General features: G+C 28.3%; 1 protein-coding gene across 26 annotated transcripts in view; it reads right to left on the bottom strand.

Annotated features, from left to right (window-relative positions):
• LOC107456393 (focal adhesion protein tensin) overlaps window positions 1-26,188 on the bottom strand; it is a 348,273-nt gene that overhangs the window by 193,206 nt on the left and 128,879 nt on the right. For all 26 annotated transcript variants that reach the window (XM_043039853.2, XM_071177131.1, XM_071177109.1 and 23 more), the window contains exons 2-3: window positions 15,069-15,174; window positions 11,261-11,298 (exon numbers count right to left, since the gene is read on the bottom strand). In XM_043039853.2, coding sequence (XP_042895787.1) covers window positions 11,261-11,298; window positions 15,069-15,174 — 144 coding nt within the window. The remainder of the gene's footprint in view (window positions 1-11,260; window positions 11,299-15,068; window positions 15,175-26,188) is intronic.

The raw sequence follows: 26,188 nt of genomic DNA, 5'->3' as shown, positions 1-26,188 counted from the left end.
CAATTTATATTATATACGAACTAAAAAAAATATTTTTGAGTTAAAATTTCGCGAGTCGAAAATGATGAGGAATTAAAGGTATTGTGACTACGTAACAGAAATCATAAAAAGAAGGAGTAATCAAAAACATTGCAACAAGAAATCGTAACAGAAACCACAAAAGAGCGAATAATCAAAGGCATTGTAACAAGGAATCGTAACAGAAACCACAAAAGAGCGAGTAATCAAAGGCATTGTAACACGGAATCGTAACAGAAATCATAAAAGAGCTAGTAATGCAAGGCATTGTAACGAGGAATCGTAAAAGAAACCACAAAAGAGCGAGAAATCAAAGGCATTGTAACACGGAATCGTAACAGAAATCATAAAAGAGCTAGTAATGCAAGGCATTGTAACGAGGAATCGTAAAAGAAACCACAAAAGAGCGAGAAATCAAAGATATTGTAACACGGAATCGTAACAGAAATCATAAAAGAGCTAGTAATGCAAGGCATTGTAACGAGGAATCGTAAAAGAAACCACAAAAGAGCGAGAAATCAAAGATATTGTAACACGGAATCGTAACAGAAATCATAAAAGAGCTAGTAATGCAAGGCATTGTAACGAGGAATCGTAAAAGAAACCACAAAAGAGCGAGAAATCAAAGATATTGTAACACGGAATCGTAACAGAAATCATAAAAGAGCTAGTAATGCAAGGCATTGTAACGAGGAATCGTAAAAGAAACCACAAAAGAGCGAGAAATCAAAGATATTGTAACACGGAATCGTAACAGAAATCATAAAAGAGCTAGTAATGCAAGGCATTGTAACGAGGAATCGTAAAAGAAACCACAAAAGAGCGAGAAATCAAAGATATTGTAGCAAGGAATCGTAACAGAAACCACAAAAGAGCGAGTAATCAAAGGCATTGTAACAAGGAATCGTAACAGAAATCATAAAAAGAGGGAGTAATCAAAAGCATTGCAACAAGAAATCGTAATAGAAACCACAAAAGAGCGAGTAATCAAAGGCATTGTAACAAGGAATCGTAACAGAAATCATAAAAAGAGGGAGTAATCAAAGGCCTTGTAACAAGGAATCGTAATAGAAACCACAAAAGAGCGAATAATCAAAGGCATTGTAAGAAGGAATTGTAACAGAAACCACAAAAGAGCGAGTAATCAAAGGCATTGTAACAAGGAATCGTAACAGAAATCATAAAAAGAGGGAGTAATCAAAAGCATTGCAACAAGAAATCGTAATAGAAACCACAAAAGAGCGAGTAATCAAAGGCATTGTAACAAGGAATCGTAACAGAAATCATAAAAAAGCGAGTAACTGAAGGTATTATGACAAGGAAACAAACTTTAAAAAAGAAAAAAAAATCTTACAACAGTAAAGAATTGTAACAAAGAAACATAACGGAAATCGTAAAAGAGCGAAAGGTATTGGGACTGAAGTGTCGTAAAAGAATGAAGAATTAAAGGCATTATTGTGGCAAGGAAACGTAACAGAAATCATAAAAGAGGTAGGAATGGAAGGATTTGCGACAACAAAATGAAGAATCGTCACAAATATCTTCAGTAAGGAATCGAGACAAGAAAAAGTAATGGAAATCGTATATATTTCTGAACGAAGTTTCTGTATAATTCTGTAATTAATAATGTGGAATAATTCTGTTTAAGTTTCTGGACGAATACACTTCACAATTATAGGGTATTCGGTTAAAAAAATTATTCGCTCCTTTTTTATAAGAATATAATAAAGAAGTGCATCATATATTTTTTATCAATTTTACTTTCTGCTTTTTAATATTTCATACTTTCTTAGTAATTTAATTACTGTGTTACTGTGAATGACCAGTTGTTAACTTCCACCGGTTAATACTGACAATCACATAGTCGCTTCGGTAAATGTCCGAATATATATTAGGTCTAGTTAAGTGCCACTGCCCGGTATGCCCTACATCAATGTTTTTTAAGGTTCATAGCCCATTATGCATTTATCCGACACTCCTAACACTGATGTTTCTCTTAAATTTATCCTCAGCAGATATTAAAACATCGAATAAATATAATAATATCAACGAATTATTTAATATCAAATCGGATATAACAAATATTTCGGACATTCACCAAAGCGACTATGTGGTTGTTGACATTCACCGGTGAAAGTTGACATTCTCTTGATTTCGGTCATTTACGGTAACAACTGTTAAAATGTTAAAATTTTAACATAGTTATATCAGTTTATATACATAGTTATAACATAGTGTAGAGAATCGGACTGTAAGAGTAAAAATATGGTTGTGCAAGAAAAAACAGAAAAAATCAATAATAAATTTTGAAGGGTGGTTCTATCGTCAAGACAATTTTCTCAGGATAAGACTATTAAAATTGTTTTCTTTATAACTATTATTATTTTTGCTTCTGCTTCTAAAATTAGAGATTCAATTATATTTGTCGTTAAGTCACATGAAAGCAATCGCCAATGGCAAGAAGATTCGTTAACTCTAAAATGAAGGGTTTGAATGAAGAATAGGGCAAATAAATTTTATTAATTTTATTTTTACAAAATAGGATGAAATTCATGACCACCGGGAGAACACAGGGTGACTTAATATAACGGATAGTGACCAAAAAACTTGTCAGTCAGTTGCTACTTTTTTCGTCGAAAATATGGCATTTTATTATTTTTTCTATCAAATAAATATGAAAAAATAATAAACACGTTATAGTATTCTATAAAATCGCTTTACTTCACGCTTGTTTCTTATATATTTGTTTTCCTTTTAAAAATAGGTCTTGTAATCTTCACTGAATTTAGATAAAAGCTTAAAAAAAATGCTTTACATTATTAGTATTAACAGTTTTTTAATCATTTGAAATTTTTAAAAGTGGCCACATAAGCCACTGTTAAAAATGGCTACTGACCAGCAGCAAAATTTCCTAATTTTGTCAAGGAAAAAAAAATCGGCTTTGAAACTACTCAATTTAAGCCTCTGAGATACAAATTGAACGTTTTTTTCCGATAAATACTTTACAAGACTTTAACTGCTCCTAATGAGTGTTGCCAAAAAATAGTTACTAATAAGTATTAGGATTAAAATATTTAAACAGTATTAAATAGCTTTTTACAGGAAAACAAAGGCCGAAGAAGAGAATCTACTTTATAGGTTTCTTGCACCCAATAAAAGGCATATAAGGACGTATTAAAAAGTACTTTCAGGGATTACACTTAAAAGCATAATCTGACAGACCTTACAGCTAAAAAGAGATTCAATAAAATCGAACGCCTCTCAAGTTCAACGACTTCAACCAGGCCCATCCATCAAATTGAATATTTTGAAGCGATTCTCTCAAAAAATCGGCAAATTAGCTCCACTTTCATCAAAACTGCGGAGAGTCCATTAGAAAGGCTTTTATCAGCAAATCCTTAACCCAATCACTTCATGTCGATTTGGCGAATCACTCCGCAGGATTAGGTGACAGACAGTGCTAATGGCCGCTTTAAGCTTTCTCGTTATATTATAAAAAGCTGATTCTCATTTAATATTTACTTTTTTTTACCTGGAATGAAACCGGTTCAGGTTCTGTTATGGTTTACCCTTTGAGATATAAGGACTGACAGCGGGCGGAGTTTCCTTTCAAGGTTTTGACACCCCGTTCAAGGTTGATACTTAAAGAAGATTAAAAAAAAGAAACCTTTTTTCTTATTATTTGGTTCCAATATTTACAGTTCACTTTTTTTTTCTGCATAGTAACACTTTTACATTCCCAGCAGAGGTAAGCTCAGGAAATAGATAAGGTTACAAGATCACTATCATGACTTAGGAAGTATTGAATTATTCCCAGAATGCACTTTTTCAATTCTGTTTAATATGATAATATTTAAATATCCTGATATTATCTGAAAAAACTACGAAATATAATTGCTTACAATTTTTTTAATTTTTTTAAAACAATTTTAAAAAATCTAGCAAAAATAGTAAAAGCAAAGCGACGTACTTAAAAATTATCAAAACCCTTAGAGAAAGAGGCAAAGAAAAATGAAGAATTCTTACACTTATATATTCACTAAAATACGCTGATACAGGTAAATTAAACAATAAAATAATATCACAAAAAATTCTGGACATTTTATATTTTATAACCGTCGTTGAACAGCCGACGCAATCTTCAGTTTACGACTATCAATGTTCAATTCCGAAGCCTCGTAAATTTGAACCCAATCCAGAAGACAAGGGAACTCCTGGATCATGCATTGGGAGAAATTTGCCTTCGTGGAGAACTTATTGATGGAACTAACCCGCATACGCGTTAGATGGAAAGGAAAACCACGAAACCTTCCACCGGGGTTAGTCTGACGGCACGGGGCGGAATTCGAATCGACTGGTCAGCGCTGATATTCGAACCCGGGTCACCTCATCGAGAGGCAGTGCTCTATCCTTGAACCACCACAACTCTCTTTCTGAACATAGCAAAAAACTGCTTTCTGTTAGAGTTTGAAAAAGAAAGTAGCAGTAATCAACCGAATACTAAATACGCAATAAAATTGCGATGGAAAAAATACAAAAAGTTATTGACTCAAAACTAACAATGGTAATAATTATATAATTCCAATGATCCAAAAATAATTATAATAATTCCAGTGGTTAGAAACTTCCTTAAAGATGACCGTGTTAAAAAATGGCTGTCCAGTACTTGTGACTTACGTCAGCAAGTACTGGACGACCATTTTTTATTTTATAACGTAAGTAGGTTTGATATAATAGCATACACACTTGTATTCACCTTGCAACTTGATACCAACTCAGAAGACAAGGGGATTTCTCAATTTTAGGGTCCAAAATCAGAATATATTTGAAATTTTCTGTTAAAGCTAGCCCTTGTTTTTATTACGTAGAAACGGAAACCTTTCACGGTTAGTCCAACAGCGAGGAGACTGTAACCCACCTCGGGAATATTTTGTGTAAGCACTATAGTTAGTTCAGTTAGAGAAAAATATATATGAATTCTCCCGTCATAGCGGAAATTCAAACATCGGAGGCTTGCAACAGAATGTAGAGCTCTACAAAGCATCAAACGTGATCAACGGCATAACGATTGATAACGTAGATGGAAATTAAAAAAATGCTTACTTTTAGTTTTTTCATTATTATCTTCATTATTTATTATGTTAGAGACGCGTGAGCATAATGTTTTCTTTCTTAAATACAAAATTTATGTACAACGAATAGCCCTTTCAATGTACAATTTATGTACAACAAATACTCCGGGCGATTCAAATTCCAGAATCCCATAAAATCATCAGGGTAATCACAAGAGAATTTTTGGTGCTTTTTCTTTCTCTCTCTCTCTTTTTATTTTTTATTTATTTATTTATTATTATTATTATTTTTTTTTTACACAAATCATGGATTAGGGGCAGGTTCTTTCTAATATTTCCTGCTAAAGGTTATTCTTAATGATAGTAAGGTTGACGAGCAGCTTATATTTTATATAACATTATTCTTAATAAAAAGTCTTAGTGAGGAGTTATTTCGGAACTTTGAATATTTATTTAAAAAAAAAAAAAAACTTTTGTCTGAACTCATGAAAAAAAAAAAATTTCTGAGAATTTTTTTTCCTTAAATATATTTATGCTATGTAAAATCAAAGAGAGATACATTATTGCAGTGGAGAGGGAATTTTTCGTTACATATTTTGAAGAATTGAAAATTTCTTNAAAATTAATTTAAAAAAAAAAAAAACTTTTGTCTGAACTCATGAAAAAAAAAAAAAAATTCTGAGAAATTTTTTTTTATTAAATATATTTATGCTATGTAAAATCAAAGAGAGATATATTATTGCAGTGGAGAAGGAATTGTTCGTTACAGATTTTTAAGAATTTAAAATTTCTTTCCGAAATAAGTAAGAAACTAAAGAAAAAAATTTTAAAACAAAATCTCAAGTAATCTTTTTAAGGAATGTTATTTTAGTAAAATTAACTTAACTAAAATTAACTAAGTAAAATTATTTTGGAGTATAACTTTAGTAATTTAATAAACAGAACTTAAAGGGTGGATTTATTTTCCGCAACAAATATAAATATACTATAAATTTTAAAACCTCCATGGTAACAAGATGATAAAGTATGGTGTCGCCATCTAGGTACTGTTTGTAAGAATAGAAGCGGACCCGAGAAGTTCCTATTATAAAGAACACATCTTACGAGAACGTTACAATATCAGGTGTTTGCTTTTCTGAAAAATACGTAATTAATTACTTTATAATAGACTTTCTATCATTTAAAGTTATTTGCGCCTTCAAAAGAAATTTCCATAATGTAATTAATTCAATTTACCTCTAAAAAAACAAATATAGTTTGAATCTGAAATGTTTTATAAGAGCATCTTATGTTAAAAAGTAGCTGATTAATTCTTTTTTCTTTTTTTTAATGAAAAAAAGGTTTTGTAATAAAAAATATTTTGTCCATAAAATATTTTTTCAATGGTCAACTAATTTTAAATAAATTTTAAAAAATAATTTTGAACTAATTTTAAAAATTGTTCAAAAAATGATTTCGTGAGACATAATAAAACGTTTCAAAGCAAAAGAATGTTTAAATTTTTCTAGGTACAATTAGAAATTAAATTTTCAGGAAGGTAAGGTACTTAAAAAATTGAAGTTCATAAGCTTTTTAAAATTAATAAAATTTATATTTATTTGAAAAAAATTTCGTTAAAAACTTCTAAAAACACAACTAAAAGAACCAGAATACAATATCATTCTGAATGCAATATCATAAAGAAGACTCAGTTATTAAAACAAATAAATAAAATAAACAATGAGCATAAAGATATTATTTTAATGCATTAAGGAATATTTTGAATGCATTAATAGGTTATTAGTAAGTAAATAAAAAATTCTGATCATTCGAGCATTTAGTGTTTCATATGCAACTATTTTGTTAAAATATAATATTATAACCAACATTATTGATATTCAAGCTGTTAAAGTTTAAAATGAACCGGATAAACTTGTTGAGGATATCAAGTTTGTTGTTTTTAGATATTTCAATGAAAAATTATTTACAGATCAATGGGCATTTACCTCCTCACATTTTTTTATTAACTTATTTAATACAAAAATTGGAGAATGATGCAAAAATAAATAGATTATATGTTTTCATTTATTTTGTAATCGTATAATTCAAAATTCACCTACAAAAATGAGAATATTTGTTAGGCAACCATTGTGGCATTTGAATCAAAAATAACGTCTCAATATGTTGTAAAAATATTAAACAAATATTTTTTAATTAATATATGATTCTCAAATTATGTATATGTGATTTTACTAAATTGACTTTTTAGTTTACAAAATTAATAAAATCTGTAAAAAAACACATAATATACAATGATAAACTTGCCTAACCATCCATAATTTTTTTACAGATTTGTACTTTTTTTTATATAATTTATAAATTTTAGAATAATTATTTTCATACCTTTTCGCAAATTTTTTTCCTTCACTTTTTTCGTTTCTCTTACATTACAGCTTGGTTTATATACATATATACGTAAAAATACGTAGCGATACATATTGAGTAATAGCGACAGTTTTAAACAGTTTAATCATGACATTATAAAACGTTTTATAATAAAACTCAAACCAATATTAATCGTTTCCTACAAGCTGCTAGCAGGATTCTTATAGCCAAATAGCAGTTACCGTTAACACTGTTTTACGAAACTCTGTCTCCAAGGAAAATAAAAAAGCCATAGTTTAAGTGCTTTATATTTGAAGCAATGATTTTAAACTATATTGCCGTGAAGAATTATCTGGGTTTTAGAACAGACAAATAATTTGAATATTTTAAAAGTTATTAAACTTACTTAAAAATCGCCAATTTAGCGACATTTTGTCCTCTGGATGAAAATTATTAAAATCACTGCCGTATTCACAGTTTTTGCAAATTTTTAAGAGCCTAAATAATGCGGCATTTGGTTAAGTTTTTAAATAATAAAAAATTAGACCACAAACGCTTTTAATTGTCACAAAACTGTGATTTTTCTCCATATTGACGGTTTGCGCAATTTTCCAATAAAAATATCATATTATTCATAAAAAACATCATTTCACATTACGACGGAGATTTCGAAAAACAGTCTTAAGGGGTCTAGAGGTTTTTTTTCAAACAAAATGTTCGGCTCTTTNAAAAAAAAAAAAAAAAAAAAAAAAAAAAAAATCTGGTGTAACTTATTTTATTTCGGGAAACTCGACACCAAGTTTAATATAATATTTAAAAAAAAAAAAACTTTCTTTGTCAAAACAAAAATATTGAAACCCACTCACAGAAAATAGAAAGTAACGCAAACACTTTCTAAATTGTTATCTTCTTCAAACTTCGATATTTTGTTTACAGCTATTTACTCAAACTTTGGTATGACCTTAAAAAGTCCATACTTAACTGCCTATAAAAAGTTATTTCAAGTCATTAACAAGATTTTCATCACTTTAATCACACGCACAAATTGCCATCGTATCTCATTTTTTCCTCCGCATTGTAAACTCTAAAGAAAAACTTGTTGAGATATTTCACAAAAGGGTTTCACAAACTCTTGCAAAAGATTCAAAATCCAATGTCGAAATTTAAATAGTTAAAAAAACAAATTGAACATAGATGCCTTATCGACGAAATTAAAACCACCCAGACCCCTTAAGGTACTAGTGCTAAGATACATGCTGACTAGTGCTAAAACATGATTTTGATCAGAATTTTCAAAATTGAGTTTATTATAAATTTAAAATCCCTGTACTCTTAGCCTTCTAAAAATACTTTACTTTTGTTTGTACTCTGATTATTTACAAAGTTATAGCAGTTTTTGTGCAAGGTTGATAACAGTGGAGACATAAATAATTTTAAATCTTTAAATGCGTTTATTACAAAATCCGACTTTTTTTTTTCTTCACATTTCACACCATCTTAAACACGATATCTCATGTTCCTTTTAAAATAACTGTTTACATTTTTTCATAAGTGCTTATGATTATAACACACCTGTTAACTACAGACTAAGAGAAAAAAGTAGAATTTCATTTTTGTATGCATGTATTTTCATAAAAACAAGAGCGGAAATTTTTAAGAATATGCTTTTTTTACCACATCCATATTACATATATTATCTAACTCAGTAATATATGCACTTGCTTATAAGATAATAGTTCAAAACATAGTTGATAGTCTTCTAAATAAAATGTCAAAATTTTTTTAGGCTATAATATTTTTTACAGTGTTTAGCATATATGCAAAAAATGCCTTATCTTTACCTAAAAATGGTCATATAAAAAGAAAATAGTAATAATGATAATTTTTTCGCAAGCTTTATAAATTTTTACACATAATAAATCAAATAGACTAGTTTTTTGACATCTAATATTAATATTTTTAAAAAAAGTTGTCGTAACTATTCGGATACCTTAATCGGATGAAAGTTTGCCTGAGCTTAAAACTAAAAATGAAAGTATTATAATTCAAACATCTTCTATTCCTGAAAAGGAAAACTACTTTTATATCAAAGTTCATGGGTAAATCATTCAACAATTTTCTTATATATCTCAATCGCACTTTCTTTATCTAAAAAGAAAAACGGTTCCGGTTCTTTCAGCCAATAAAGAGGGCACCTGCCGGGTTTCCACAAAGATCACGTGTTTCTACAAATCTTTAATATTGACTTTGCATGACATTGGTGGTCAACTTCCGTCACCATTGCTCCTCTTCGGAAAATCAAACAAAACCTTTTTACCCAGAAACCTTGACTCCAATGCAATGAGTGAAAGATTGAGCAAAGATGCTCTTTGGAGGATAAACAGGGATTGACGAAACACAGGTGTGTTTTCGTAACGTTTGCGTAGCAATGTGTGCAAATTGGATCAGTTAAAATAAGGCACTTCCGATACTATTTTGGCGGTAGTTACGATTGTTTATTTTCTCGAACTCTTTTTCAGTAAAAGCAAAGTATTTTTATTATTCAGGTCATTTCGGAAGTAGGTCGTTTAAACAAAATATTTTACAATCAATATTATATTGTGTGCAAAATTAGGGAAAGATGATAAATTTTAGTTCCATAATTTCGAGTTCAATTTATTAAATGTAAAATGAAATACTATTTAAGTAAAACAAATTTTGATTTCCAAATCAAAATTAATTTGACTTTACCATTTGGAACATAATGGAAAGTTTAAACATTGATAATTTAAAAATGAAATACAGAGAAAAAGTGGAGCAATTTATGTAAAATTTTAATGCAGTAAACTGATTATATAATACACTAAACTTTTTACATAAAGTCCTTACACAGAGAAAATAATGTATGGTCAAAACTACTCGAAGATGGTTAATTTTACGGTGTTTCTGGCTTTGTGGGAACACCAAAAAGCTGGGTAATTTTCACCAAAGCGCTTTTGCAATGATCTTTGAAAAATTAACAATAAAATCTGGTTTTATAATATGTGATGAAAATGGGTAATTTTATCATGATTACTTAGAAAATGGCATAAAACTATTTATTTGATTAAATTTATTTTTCAGTTTTGTATTTTTTATTATATAAGACCAACCTATAATTTTGAAAACCAGAAGTTTCGGTAAACCGTTACCATATGAACGGAAAAATTCCCAAATGGATGATTTAAATATCGTATATTTTGGGTTCCTTTTTTTTATACAAGAAATGTGATTATCTTACAGTATGGTAATTTCATAAGAACTTTTTTTTCGTGTATATACATAACTGGCGTATTCAATAATTATTAAAGAGAGAATAATAGAACTATTTCAAAATATTGCCTGATCAGGTCAATGGCAGTGAAAATTTTTATCGTATTCTATTTAGTCTTTAAAAAGAGTCGAGAACCAAGAATTGTAGGTTCGCATACGCATGTACTGACTGCTCTTTACTTGAAAAAAGAAAAGAAAAAAAGCGTTTTTTTTTTTCTTTCTGTCATATTTAATGCTTAATAAATACTTGTGTTCCGTCTTAACTTAGATATTTCAGTTTAATAACCGAGTTCAACCTTAATATAAGGTTTACCCACACTTAAACTCGATTAATAAAAGCATTGAGATTGTCTAAGAAGAGTATAGATATAATCCCAAACTTTCGAATAAGAACACGGCTGTTTTACAACGTTGCTATAAATACGTTTTTTTTTTTGTTGAAAAAAATCAATATTAATAATATGATAATAATAAACTAATTTGAAAAATCATGGAAAAATGCAATAAGTACTTACGTTTACTTCGCACTCCTTATGGCACGCATATTTACAACCTATAAAAATAATAATTAAGAACAAGTAAGAGAAAGAATGAAATGATACTATAACTATATAATACACACCTCTCCTCTATTTTAAATTGTTACGACATCTTTAATTGCATCTTAATTTATATTTTAATGCAACTTATTTAATTTAATATCTATTTTAATTCTACTGTTTGCTTTTTCTTTAAAGTAGAGATTTAAGTCCGGTGTTACCCCGTTTTTAGGACTCTTGTTTGGGGTGATAACATTCATGTTATGGATGTTATATGGTAAAGGGTAATGTTACATGGCTTTATGTTACATGGCTTTATGCTACATGGTTAAAGATATTTTAATTTTGATAAGATCTTCACTCTTTTTAGGATAGGATTTTTGAAGGATATTAAAAAAAGTTTTTTTTTTATTAAATTGGTTCATTTTAATTATATTTAGGATGATTATAAACTTTTTGTACCAAAATTATATATCAAATCGCTTAAAATTAGCATTTAATGTTAATTTATTGTTTTGAAAATTTTAATTTCAACTTTTTATCCCATGTGGTTTTATTTTTAGTTTAATTCCTTTTTAAGTTTACAACTTTATTTTTAAAGATACTTCTAACATAAGAAATGGAACATAGGGAATCCCAGCCTAACATTGTTGACAATAATATTTTCTTAACAAAGCAATATAGTTTAATAAAATGTTTATTTATAACAAAACAACATAGATTATTAAAAAGTAGTTAATAAAAACAATGGCGTTTACAACAATGCAATACAGTTTAAAACAAATGTTGTTAGCAGAAAAACAATTGCGCAGCATTTTTTATTTTTTACGATATTTTAAATGTCTGGAAAAACCGAGATCTTACAAAGATTAAAAAGCTTAAGTGAATACTTAACAAAAAAAAAAAAAAATTGCTTATCAGTTTTTAACTAATTTTTCTTATCTAACGCAAGCAAGCGTACTTAACTGGAGAAGAAAAAGAAGACAAAACCCTTTTAAATCCGATAATTTATCGTTATAAGATAACATAAACCTAAAAAAAAAAATGGCAATAACTCTCAACTGGGAAATTATTTTAAGCCTGTTTTAAGAGAATACACGGAGTACTTTTTTCTGAACTCGACTCAAAATGTTTATTTCCAACAAGTTCGAGAGGTTAAAACAACACTATCCAAACACACACAACACCACGTTGTACTTAACTGGAATTCATAACATGACAGGAAAAAAAACCACGATGAAGAGATCTAACTTTTCCTTTTCCATCAAAAATATGTGAAATGTGTCTTTAATGAATAGAAAGTTCTACCAAGAAATGACAACCGCCGAGCGTTTAAAAGAACTTAAGGGTGTTTATAAATCATGTTTTACAAGAGTTAAATCTGTCTGAAAACAAACAGAGGTGGTCCACATTTTTTTTAAAATTCAGATGGCCATCTGCGAGTAATTAAAAGGAACGATCGCTATTTATCACGTTTTTTTATGTATCATAAACATGAATGATATCAGGGTGTGACCAGTAAGAATTTGTCAGAAGGGTGTCTCCAATTTATTTATAGATTAATTATGAAATGATGAAATAACAAATCATTCACTTCATTTCGTTACAAATAGGAAAAGATAAATTAGAAGTATTTAGAATCTGGAGATATAAACCAAAATATACGGTATTTAAACCATTCATTTAGTAATTTTTCCATTTATATGGCAACGGTTTAAACCGAATTGAATGAAACCAGAATTTCTGCTAAAAAGCGGAAATTCTGTTTTTTTTTTTTTTAAATTGCAGTTATTAATTCCAAATATTTAGTAAAAAATACAAAACTGAAAAGCAAATTTAACCGAATAAATGGCATTTATGACATGCTCTAAGGCAGGGATGGCGAACCAATGGCACGCGTGCCATTTATGGCACCTGACGCAATACTTTGGGCACGCTACCGATCACAATTGTTATTACACTATGAATTGTTATTACACAAATGTTATTACACTATGAAGCATATGTAACAATTAAATTAAAATTCACAAAAAGCAAGCAAAATAATAAACAATTATTAAAAAAAAAATTAACAATTAATGCTAAAAAAACAATTAATAACCATAAAAAACAAGCTAACAATAGATAACTAGCAAAAAAAAAATTAACAGTCCTGCTTAAACTAACATCTTACAACCTAATATAAGTTATTTGTCATCTAATCTGCAACAACAGAAGTCACACTGTTGTTACTTTAAGTTGTTTTAAGACATGGCAAAATGTTTTTTTTTTCAATGTAAATAAAGAGTTTTGATTTGATAGTATTTAGTATTATTATTTTTCCAATAATCACGAAGTCAAAATTATTTAACGACACGTCTATGACCTCATTGAACAATTCTTTAGAACAAATGGCACTTTGGTGTATAAAGGTTCGCCACCACTGCTCTAAGGTATCCTGATTAAATTGCCAAATTTTACCATATTTACCAACGCGCTTTGGTAAAAACTATCGAGCTTTTCGGTTTCCCATAGAGCCAAAAACACGGTAAATTTTACCATAGTCTGGTAGTTTTGGTAATACCTTTTTTTTTCTCAGAGTAGATGATAAAAATAAATTCTTTGAATCATTACTGACATTGATGTTTTAAACGGTGAATGAAAAAATGTCGTTAATTTGGCGATTTTTTAAACACAGTTTAATAACTTTCAAAATATCTAAGTTATTTATCGGTTCTGAAGCCTCATAATTCTTAAGATTATACAAATAGTTTAAAATCGTCGCATTGCTTCAATGCTATAGCTTTTTTATTTTCTTTGGTGACAGAGATCTTTGAAAAACAGCGGTAATGCTATCTGCAGTCCGGGCCACGTTGACAAATCTGCTACATGTTCTGAAATTGGGAATGGTGCCACTTGAGGACAGCCTAAGATCTGTTCTCTATAGTCAAGAGGCACCTAGGCTTTCGGCAGCAATCGCACAGACTTTCGATGTTCTTTGAAAATCAGAAAGCAGAAAACGAAACATGAAAACCAGAAAACAATAACAAGCCCATGATAGACATCATGAAAAGCAAATAATTCTTCTAAACTTTTGTATTTTTTGAACCTTGAGACCCCTTAAGAGTTTTCCTTTTTTAGGTAAACATACAGGTCCTACGATTCTCTGGTGTCCTGGTGCTGTGTCAGACTCAGTTGGTTTGGACAGCTTATTTAGTTTGCATAATATCAAATTACTTTTGCATTTGACGCAATATAGATTTCGGTTCCTCCACCATTAAACTAAACTTAATCCGTTCCGGTTCTAGCACTATTAAACTAAAATTACCAGAATTTCTTCCGGATCTCGAAACCATTAAACTTTACCAAATCAATTTCGACTTTAAATACCGTTAAAATATACGTTAAAATTGGCTAAATCTCTTTTGGTTTTTCTGCCATTAAACTCTATATTCAATTCAGCAGAATTTCTTACAGCTTTTGCAAATTTAAACTCTATATTCAACTCAACGAAAACTTTTCCAGGTTATGTACCATTAAACTACATTTAATTCAACTACATTTGATGCAACTTGTACTATAAAACTTTATATTGAAACTTATCTGCAATATCATTCAACTTAAGTATCACAAGAGCTGGGAGAGGTTTAGGTAAGTTCTACATTCGAAATTACTTGAAAAATTTCGTTCTATTAATAACTTGTTGCTTTAATATCTTCCGCAATTTACTTAGTATTATTTAAAATTTAAAAAAATATCTATAGTTAAAACTTTTTTTAACTTTAAAATTTCGAACTCTTCTTACCTTTACAAGAACTTCCTTGATAATCTATAGGCAATTGGCACACGTCGCAACACTGGGATTTTCGGAACGTTTTCGTTCGAAAACAATGCGAAGAATCATCTGGTTTCTGAAATTAAAAAAAAAATCGAATGAACTTAAACAGTCTTCCGCAATATATTTTTAAAACTAGTTTTATTAATAAATTCTTTATGTTTTTAAAAAAGCTTTTATAATAAATGTACCTTTTTTGGGCAGATCATGCGATGAAATTATTAGTTTATTACAATGGTTTTCCGACTAAAGCCAAAAACATATTTTGTTTTTGTTTTTTTCAAATAAGACAAACGATAATATTACTTGGAATGTTCGAATTTGATAGCTACTGCTACGGCCGGCATATTTCAAACTGTAACCGAATGGAATGAAATGGCGGTATTTAATAAAAGGATACTACTTTTATTTCGACTTTAAATTGTAATAGAGTTTTTATTTGTATAGGTAAAATAAAGAGTAACATATTATAATAAAATAAAATTAAAATCACGAAGTATATTGAAAATGTAATTAAATTTAAATAGAATTTAAATAAAGTTTAAGAAAAAAAATGACGAAAACATCAATGAGCAAATCAATAGATTTAAATAATAATAGCTCTAGAATGCGGTTTTGAAATTCTCAACACGTAAATGTTTTGAAAACATACGTCGGAGAAAACATGGATCAAATAAATGAATGATACTATAAAAACAAATCAACGTCCAACTAACAAATAAACTGAATAAAAAATAAATATCAGAAATAGTTCAATAACTTATGATTTCAAACTTAACTCTATTAAAAATATACTTTTTCAAGTGATATAGAATACTTTTCTTAGAAAATGACTGTGTTGAAGCAAGCTTCTTTAATTTTATTTATTTATTTTTGGTTACCTTTAAAAATACTTTCACTAGTACTCTCATTACTTGTTTACAGAAAAAATACATTTGCTACACGGCGAAAACCATCTTATTAATGGTTAATTGACTGTTCTTTNTTTTTTTTTTTTTTTTTTTTTTTTTTTTTTTTTTTTTTTTTTTTTTTTTTGAATATTGTAAACAACAATTACATAAATTGTTATTTAACCATTTTTTCCGAGAAATGTCTAACAGTGTATAGTAATGACGTTTGTGAAAAAAAAAACATAATTCTGGTAATAAAACTCAAAATATAGGGTATTTAATTGATTTCTTTGGTAATTTTTTCGTTCACGTGGTAAAGGTTTACCGAAATTTTTGGTTCCCAAAATTGCAGTTCTTATTACCACACAATTAGAAAAATTCTGGTAATAAAAATCAAAATATATAAGGAATTTAATTCATTTATTTGGTAATTTTTTCGTTCACATGGTAAAGGTTTACCGAAAATTTTCGTTTTCAAAATTACAGTTCTTATTACCACACAATTTGAAAAATTCTGATAATGAAAACCGAAATATAAGGTATTTAAATCATTTATTTGGTAATTTTTTTGTTCACATGGTAAAGGTTTACCGAAAAGTTTGGTTTTTCATAATTACAGTTCTTATTACCACACAATTAGAAAAACATAAACTTATGTTCTGTTATCAGTTAACATAAATTATTATTCAGTGTTTTTTGCTAAATGTGTGGTAATAAGAACTAAAATTTTGAAAACTAGAACTTCCGGTAAACCGTTACCATATAAAAGTGGACTAATTACCAAATTAATAGTTTAAATACCATATGTTTTGGTTTTATTGACCAGAATTATGTTCATTTTTACCAGAAATGTCATTATAATACAGTGCGGTAATTTAAATTTTTTTTCTCCGTGTGGGGTTTGGTCAAGAAAGTCCTTTTGATGGTCAAAAGTATTAGAAATGAAATGTAAGTTAGTGACCATCCACTCGACCCCAGTCAAAATTTAACAGCAAACAAACGTTAAAAAATAATTTAATCCTTCAATTTATACAAAACGTTTTTAATTACTCTTCACGAAAGTTAATGAGCCGTTTCATTACTAGTTTTTGTAAAGTTCACTTACAAACGTTTCGTTTTATATATTTTATTAGTTTCCATTTTCAACTTGTTATTTCCATCCGTTATTTTTCAAAAGCAATACAATACACTGTAAAAACTGTAGTGTAATACCTATCCGAATTTGGTGTTAAAAAACTCAAAAAAATTGTGTCAACAATTACTTTATTTTAAGATGGTTGTTCGAAACTCTGTCTCCAAGGAAAATAAAAAAAAACACAGTTTAAGAGCCTCACTATGGAGGCAAAGCGATGATTTTAAGCTATGAAAAGCGAAGGCAAAGCGATGAAAATCGCCTACTTGCCGACATTTCTCTACCTAGACAGGCTGATCTTGATTTAACAGTCATGAGTAACTGTTGTAAACTAACATCAGTTACGAAAATAGCATATTATTCGAAAAAAAGCATTTAATACCAGCAATTGATTAAGCTTGCACCTATCTGCAAGCTCATTGGTGAAGTAGGTTGTATTTATCAGAGCTCCGCAAATTTGGCGAATAATTATTGTATATTTAAACTGTTAACGCTGTTTTTCGCGAAGCTCTGTCTTCAAAGGAAATAAAAAAGCCATAGTATAAGTGCCTTACACTCGAAGCATTTCGATTGTCATAAACTAAATATATAATATTGTCGTGAAAAATTATCTGGTCTTTAGAACTGACAAATGACTTAAATATTTTAAAGGGTATTAAACTTTTTTTTAAAAAATAGCCAATTCGGCGATTCATTGCCGTATTCTAAGTTTTTGTAAATTTTTATGGGGGTAAGTTTTAAACAAATAAAATGCTTTTGGATTATTATTATAAGTTTAAAGACGATTAATTGTGCAATTTCAGGAAAATGACAAGAAGGCGGTTTGTTTAAATAAAATGTACTTTTTGAGGGATTTAATTAATAAACTCGTAAGAGCCCGTTTAATACCAAGTTAGTTTCAATCTTCTTTCCTGATTGACAACCAAATATTGATTGTGATCGATTAAAATACAATCAGTCTATCAACTTAAATCATAAATAGAATTAGTGAAACACCACGTCGATGCATTGTTACCACCATTTTTGGTTAACAGATTATAAAAAAAAATATTTATAGTGTACTTTTAATTTCAAAATCGTTGCTTTTTTAAAAGCATGCTTAAATAATAAAATAAAAACATTTTTATAAGTAATTCATAAGCTAACCAAGCGTAAAAGTTATGTATACCAAGTTTAAAATATTAAAATGCATTTATTTGAAATGTTTATGCAAAAGGCACAAAATATCAGATGCACTTACATGAGCGACTATTCAAATTTTTTACAGTTTTAATATTAAATCCCTTATTATTTTTTAGGTATCCTATAAAGCCAATCAAATATGCTAACTAGTAACAAAATAGAATCAGTCTATCAACTTAAATCATATACAGAATGAGTAAAACACCATATCGGTGTACAGTTACCACCATTTTTAGTGTTCAGATTACGCACAAAAATTTTTCAGTGTACATTTAAATTAAAAATCGTCATAGAATGCTTAGATACTAACATATCTTTTTAAAAGTAAATCATAAGCGTGCTAAGTGTAAAAGTCATGCTTACCAAACACAAAATATCAGATTGCATTCATTTAAAATGTTTCTGCGAAAAGTACAAAACATCAAATGCAGCGATATGTATGACGATTCAGACTTTTCACTGTTTTAATATGAAATTCCTCATTATTTTTTATGTACGCTTTAGAACCAATCAAGTATGCTAACTAGTAACAAAATACAATCCATCTATCAACTTAAAAATTATAAATAGAAAATTTATTCCAATTACAATACTGATTTGGAAGCTATTCCCTAATTAGGCAAATGACCTTCAATTTTATGTGCGAAATAAAAACTTTCCAATTCAAATCAATAACTTGACGTGTAAAGAAAAAAAAGCAGTACATAAACAGATTTTTATTGCTTCCAAACGAAACAATTGACAGTTGAATTTTATCCAGTTGTATTTGAAAGTATTAACAACTGTTCGGTCATGATTTGATAGTAAGAACATTTTTTTTTTCTTCCTATACGTCTTCCCTCCCCTTTATCATAGTTTATAGAAAATTCGAACAAAATCTTCGATGGATATTTAGCTTTTCGCTTTCGAGACAAGAGAATAACTTTTTAATTTTGATCTTATGAATGGATTTTCATTTAATATTTATGGTTCGAGGGCTTAACTTAAAATATGTTTTTTAATGGGATACCTCAAACGTAGTGCGGGTATCTCTATCCTGATTGGTTGTTGAAACGTGGCATTTGTTTACGTTAGCAACCGTTCTTTCCCTTCTATTTCGAGGTCCGTCAAGTATCAATTCTCTTAAATGACACATTCTAAATTCTTCAACAAAACATTTATCTTTGGAACATTTCACATCTTGAATATTTCGTTTATAAAAATTTATTTTCAGGTCAAGACACGCCGCACAATTGATATTTTGTTCCTGAAAAATTAGCTCCCGGATAATGCACATCCTGGGTATTACGTTACAAAAAAATTTACTTCCCAATATTCCGCACTTTTTTTTTTATTTTGCAATTAAAAAATTTCCTTCCGAATGCAGTAGGATCAACGCGGAGCCACAGCTTATCCAAAGAGTTAATATCCAACAAAATAAGTCGCATTAATATCAGTTCATGCTTTTTCGAAGTATTTTTCGTCAGAATTTTCGATTTATTCGACAAATTAGCGCAGAAAAAATTAGTAGCTTAACATGTTTCTTCAAAGAAACACACTATACAAATTACATTTAGTTTTAAAAATCATTCCTTTAAGTAATACACCGCATAAACTATCAGTGTTTCCCAAAGTGTGGTACGCGTACCCCCAAGGGTGCAGGAACAGTTCAGCGGGGGTACCCGTTCTTATGTGAAATATCTTGCAACAAACGAAAATTTCAAAAACTTTTATTTAAAAACAAAGCTAGCCATGAAAATCTACGGTTACGTATTTTTCTATTGGCTATTTTTTGCAGAGTTAACAGTTAATAATTAGTGGTGTCAACAGCCAGTTGTGATTTTTAACTTTTCTGACATTTTTTTACCACAGCAAAAACAATATCATCCTTCTCACTGATACAAGTAAACTTATTAACAAAAAGAGTACCAAAAAGAAAAATAAACATATTTTTAAAAAAACACATTCATTTTTTTTATTAGTGGTACCCAGCGTTATGAAAAAGTTAAAAAGGGTACACAAAGATCATAAGTTTGGGAAACACTGAACTAAATAATCTTTCAGGGAAATCACCAAAAAACCGGTAAAAAGACTTTGATTGATAAGGCTTTTACTTGCTGTTATCGACTTGAATTCACTTAAAAGTAAAAAACACTATTAAAGTGAAATTAAGATAGAGTGATTTATTTTTTGAACAAAACAATGCAACATGAGTTCATCGAAAAATAAAAACATTTAAGATTACTTTTTATTATGGGAAAACGGCATTGTCTGCCATTATGGTTCGAATTAGCGGTTTCAAGAGTCCTTGGCCTATTTAATAGTGATTCTCGAACTATTGTTCTTCAATTAGGAAAGTGAACTTATAACTCACGATTAATTCTCTTTTCAATAACCTCGCTAATTTCATCTAACCCGCAAAAACAAAATTAACCTCGAAAATGTACAACTCTTTCACCCTTTTCAAATGAAATGACTCTGTTAAATAAAATATTCTGTAATAAGATCCAGTTATCTAAAATAACTGCAAAATACTACCCAATATTCTTACGTCAAAACTACGTCATTATAGTGTTAAAGCAAAATATTATTTTATATTATAAATATTACTTTATTTCTAAAAATTATTGCGTATTCTCTTTACGTAGTTAAATAATGTATCAAATTATTTTTAAATAACTATAAAAACCGAATTTGTTGGGTTTTCGTTTTTGGTTCATGATGAATAAAAATCAATTATATAAAAAATTATTCTACACGGAGAAAAACAATTACTGCAAAATTTACCGTCCGAAAAACAATTACTTTTCTGGTAAAATTACCATACTGTATAGGAATGACATTTCTGGTAAAAAAAAAATAATTCTGTTACTAAAAATCAAAATACACAGTATTTAAACGATTTAATTAGTAATATTTCCGTTTATGTGGAAACTCTTCAACGGAAATAATGGTTTTCAAAGTTATAGTTTTTATTACCATACATTTAGTAAAAAATGCAAAACTGAAAATAAAATTTAACCGAATAAATGGATTTTGTGTCATGCTAAGGTATTATAAAAAAATTAAAAGAAATTAAAAATGATTTTTGTGAAGATTAAAAAGATTCGTGAATGTTGGTCCAATGAGTGTCCAAGTTATTTTGCTTCTAGGGATATTACAAAACCATATTTTGCAGTCAATTTTACAAAAATGATTTCTAAAGCGATTCAGTAAAAGTTACCCAGCTTTTTAGTGTTCCCATAATACCAGAAACATAGTAAATTTTACCATATTTCAGTTGTTTTGATAGTCTTTCTTTTCTCATTTTATGAATTAAAAATCGATTCCATGAATTCGAAAAATTGATTATATTAAGCCTAAAAATCGATTGTACGTGCTATCTTAAAAACTCTAGAAATTTCTTACAAAAATTCTAAAAATCGATTGTATTTATTCCAAAAATTAATTATATATTGAAAACATCGCTTAGATAAATATATGGAAATAATTCATACTTAAATGCCAGAAACATGCAGTTAATTTTGTTTTAGATTAATGGTAGATAGAGAATTTTTAAATTTTTATCAAAAGAATTTTAAAAAAATACTTACAAAAAAATTACGAAATGAAATAGTATAAAGAGAAAGTATAAGTATTATAAATATTTTGACAACCAGTGAAAAGAGAAACTTAAATTGTCCTGCAAACTACTTACTTAGATAATTATATTTAAAAGCTAAAAAACAAAACAAAAAAAACGATATTTTATTTAATGCAGATGGGTTATTAACACCCTGAAAATAAAAAAGGGCGCTGCCTCTCAAAAGAAGGTACTATAAGTTTTAAAAAAGCACTCATTTAACATCGTAAAATTTTTACAAAATGTGCAAAATTTTGTTATAACTGAATTTTGATCTTCAATAATTTTTAAATTACCCTCTTATACTATTTTATATGCATATTTCAAAAAACTATTATCTCTCATTATCAGAATAAGATAAAAATTTGTAGTTTATAAAAATAATTTTAAAAAATAGTACTTATTTGATAAGCAACTTGAAAGATTTTTATAAAATTTGAACAGATAATTTTGAGAAAATAAACATTTAAAGTAGCATTTTTTTTTTAAAAAAGTTATTTTTTTAAAAATAATTTTAAAAATTAAAATCATTAATTTAAAAATTAAAATCATTAATTTATTGATATATCCTCCTCAAAAAAAGACATATATATAAAAATTTAACAAGTAGAGAATAATCCTAACAAAGTAAATATTTGTAATAGTAATCAGAATTAAACCTATAAACACAGATAATGCTTATTTTTAGAATGAGGGCACATTTATAGGGATCAAAGGATAGGCAGGGTGGTTCGCCCTTCTAAAAACGCTTACGGAGAACACTGATTAAAGGATCGATAAAATTGTTTTGCTGTATATAAAACCTAGAATTAAACACAGGTAAACTTCACAAGCTATCGAATTTCAAATGCTACAATAATAAAACAATTTGAAATGTGCAAAAATTTGCAATATTTTTCAATTATAAATTAAGAATGCTTTTATCCTTCATCAGTTAACCGAAATTGTTTATAAAAAAATTGTTTCAAAAGTACTATTCATTAAATTAAAAAATATATAGTTTACATTAAATTCCTACTTAATAAATAGCTTCAATGCCCTTTCACTATTAATAAAAAAATTTTGTTTACAGAACAAAAATATATATATAATTATTATCAAATAATATAATCATATAATACGATATGAACATGCATGTATTTACCTTAGTTTATCAGGATATTTATGTTATAAAATCGGTGAAAACTATATACTATACGGCAAATGAATCCTTACACCTTTAATGGACATTCAGTGGATGAAAATTGAATAAATATTTGCCCACAATAAAAATTTTTTTTAACAAATTTCCACTCTTGGTAAATATTGTATTTATGAATACATAAAAATCACCAAATAAGGAAAGCTGTTCACCACGTGATTTAAAACGCAGATAGCCACCTAAACTTTTTAATAACAAAATCATTTCATCTAGCCCGAACCCTATACCACACCCAATTCATTTGTTTCGTAAGAAGTAGACAGCTTATGGATGCTGTCTTACTTAAAAATGCAAAAGAGAAACAAAAGATGATCTCATTAATCTGGACATTTCACCATGAATACATGATGAAGGAGAACCGTTATAATTTCATTTACAGATAACTGTTATTTAAAGTAACCGTTATGTTGTAGCTGTTATATTGTTGAATCTATTCCATAAACAAAAAAATAATTACCAGAAAGGAATCTAAAAAGATTGTTCACACGCTATCTAGGTACAAAGTTAAATATTGTTATGAATGTTATTAATTATACGTTATATGTATTTAATTATATGTTACGAATGTTCAAAAGTTAGAGAGGTCAATACAAACTTTAGTAGATACTGATTCAATAAATGATAATTACAGAGGTAACCGATGAAGTGTTCAAATTATTTAAATAAAGAGGACAAAAAAATGATAAAAAAAATAGTGAAGAACATGTAAAAATTTAAAAGAAACCAAACTTTCAAGTTATTCATACATAAGAATAGTTTCATGCATAACAAAGGTAGATAAGAAAATTTATTTTATATTTATAATAACCAAGAGTAAATTAAAACAAAAAGAGGGGTTTCTTAACGCAAAGCACTTAACCCTGAATTGGGCAATTCAAATCGTTAGCCAGTTTTATTTCTTTTTCTAATTTCGGCATATTACGAAATGAAAATAACCACGTCATCTGTACTGATTATTTAATTAATTTCACTTAAACAAATTACCGTTCCGTCTGCAAATAAAATGAAAGACTTGGCTGCAAATAGGAGAAAAATCTTATTTGTGTATATAAATGCTTCGAAATCAAATGGCGAAGAAATTATTATTCTATAATTCATTGCTTTTTATTAATTTAGTTTTACACGATTAAATTCGATAATTTGCTGCATCTGAAAGCAACATTTTAATTTTTTTTCCGTTTCGTAAGATTTTTATTTTATTTTATAACACCCTATTTTGAGTTTATGCGATGTTCAATTGCTTAGCCTAGTAATTTTAAAACCAATCCAGAAGACAAGAGAACTTCTGGATCAAGTATTGGTAGAAATATGCCTTCGTGGAGGCCTTTTTGTTGGAACTAACCCGCATTTGCGTTACATGGTTTGCAAGGAAAACCACGTAAACCTCCCACATCTATAGTCTATTTCTTAATTTGATTTTAGTGTACGCATGTACTAAAAATTAATGAACTGAATTATGGTTTCCATTAAAATTTAACTAAAAAATGGAGCAAATAAAAGTTGAGAAGGGTTTTCAGCGAAATACATTACTTTATTGTAGAATTTGGTTATTTTTCTTTGATACAAAATAGTAACGGAGTTTTTCACAAAAGCATAGATTGATAATTCATTCACTTTCTTCACAAGCATTTCAATTAAATAATTTCACAGTAGTAACGGAATAATAATAACAGATTATTAATTGGATATAAAGTTTTAACAAAAAATTAAAAATTTCAAAAAAAAAAATAGATGTTTTCATCAGAATTAGTATAAATAACGTTTTTAATATAAATACATTAGCTATGTATTTAGTTTTATTTTCAGCAACGTATGGAAGTATATTACAACGAAAATTTCAAATGATTTAAAAGCAAAAACATTTATTTAATAAGTATTTATTTATATGGTTTTTTTAGGGGCGTTAAAATATATATGAATTGCTAAATTGGAAATGATCAAAAAAGGTTAGGAGCCTTTACTTATGAATCAAAATGGTTTTAATAATTTGTAGAAAAACAGCAATAATAGCATTAAAATGCACTTGCTGTAAAATTTCAATATCTGGGATTAAACCAGTTGCACTAATAGATTATTACCTGATAAAATTGACAGATTTTGGGTTTAAGGAAAGCGCGTTTTATTATTTTGCATAGCATTTTCGTGCAAAATCATTTAAACAGAAAAGCACTTTTAAAACTTTTCCTAAAATAATACTTATGTCTTAAAAAGATCAACATTAGGAATGACATCACTTTAATCAAATAAGATAATCAAAGATATCTATAACAGAAACAAAAGCAATTTAAAATCAAACGTTATTTTTTGTACATATATGGTAAAAAGCCAATTTCAATGACAACCTAAATCACTTCCTTAAAAAGTCAATCAGCCTTCCCCTTCAATAACGGACACATGATTCCGTTTACAACATACCATCTTCAAATACATCGAATAAAATCGAGAAAAAAAGTCGAACAAAACGAGTTTTGAAAAAAGAAAGAATTACACAATTAACTGTGACATCAACAGCATTAAAAGCAACTCAGACCGCGATTGTAATTTGTCTGTGATAAAATCAACTCTAAATCTGTTCTAGAAGTCGTGATTTTGTAATTATTAAATTTCGGCATTGAGTTATGTTCAGCTTATGATTATCGTTATTTGTCATTAAGGAATAATCATTAATAAGATAATGAGAATTAAGCTTAAGGATCTAGATTTTCTTTTCGAAACAATATTATATTAACAAAGCATTGTCGAATATATAAGACAATTTTCATTCAGGTATTTTTTACAAGGTAAAAAATAAAATAACATTCTAAAATCTTTCTTTACAAAAACGCATTGCGCGGAATATTACATATAAATTGGAAAACACAGGGCTCGAAAAAACTCAGAAATTTTACCCGTCTTCGAGGACGGCTTGTCCAACAATGTACCCGTCCTCCTTTGAAACTAACCCGTCGCTTCTAAATAAATACAAATATAATTTTCTCTTATTTATTACAAACATTTATATAAATTGCACAATGAATTAGTAGTTACTAGGATTACAAATACTAGGATTACATTATACAGTAATAAAAGAAATACTAGGTTACT

The sequence above is a fragment of the Parasteatoda tepidariorum genome, chromosome 2 (genome assembly GCF_043381705.1).
Source record: "Parasteatoda tepidariorum isolate YZ-2023 chromosome 2, CAS_Ptep_4.0, whole genome shotgun sequence".
Taxonomy (NCBI): domain Eukaryota; kingdom Metazoa; phylum Arthropoda; class Arachnida; order Araneae; family Theridiidae; genus Parasteatoda; species Parasteatoda tepidariorum.
Note: the sequence above shows the minus strand (reverse complement) of the source record. Positions and strands in the feature narration are given on the sequence as shown.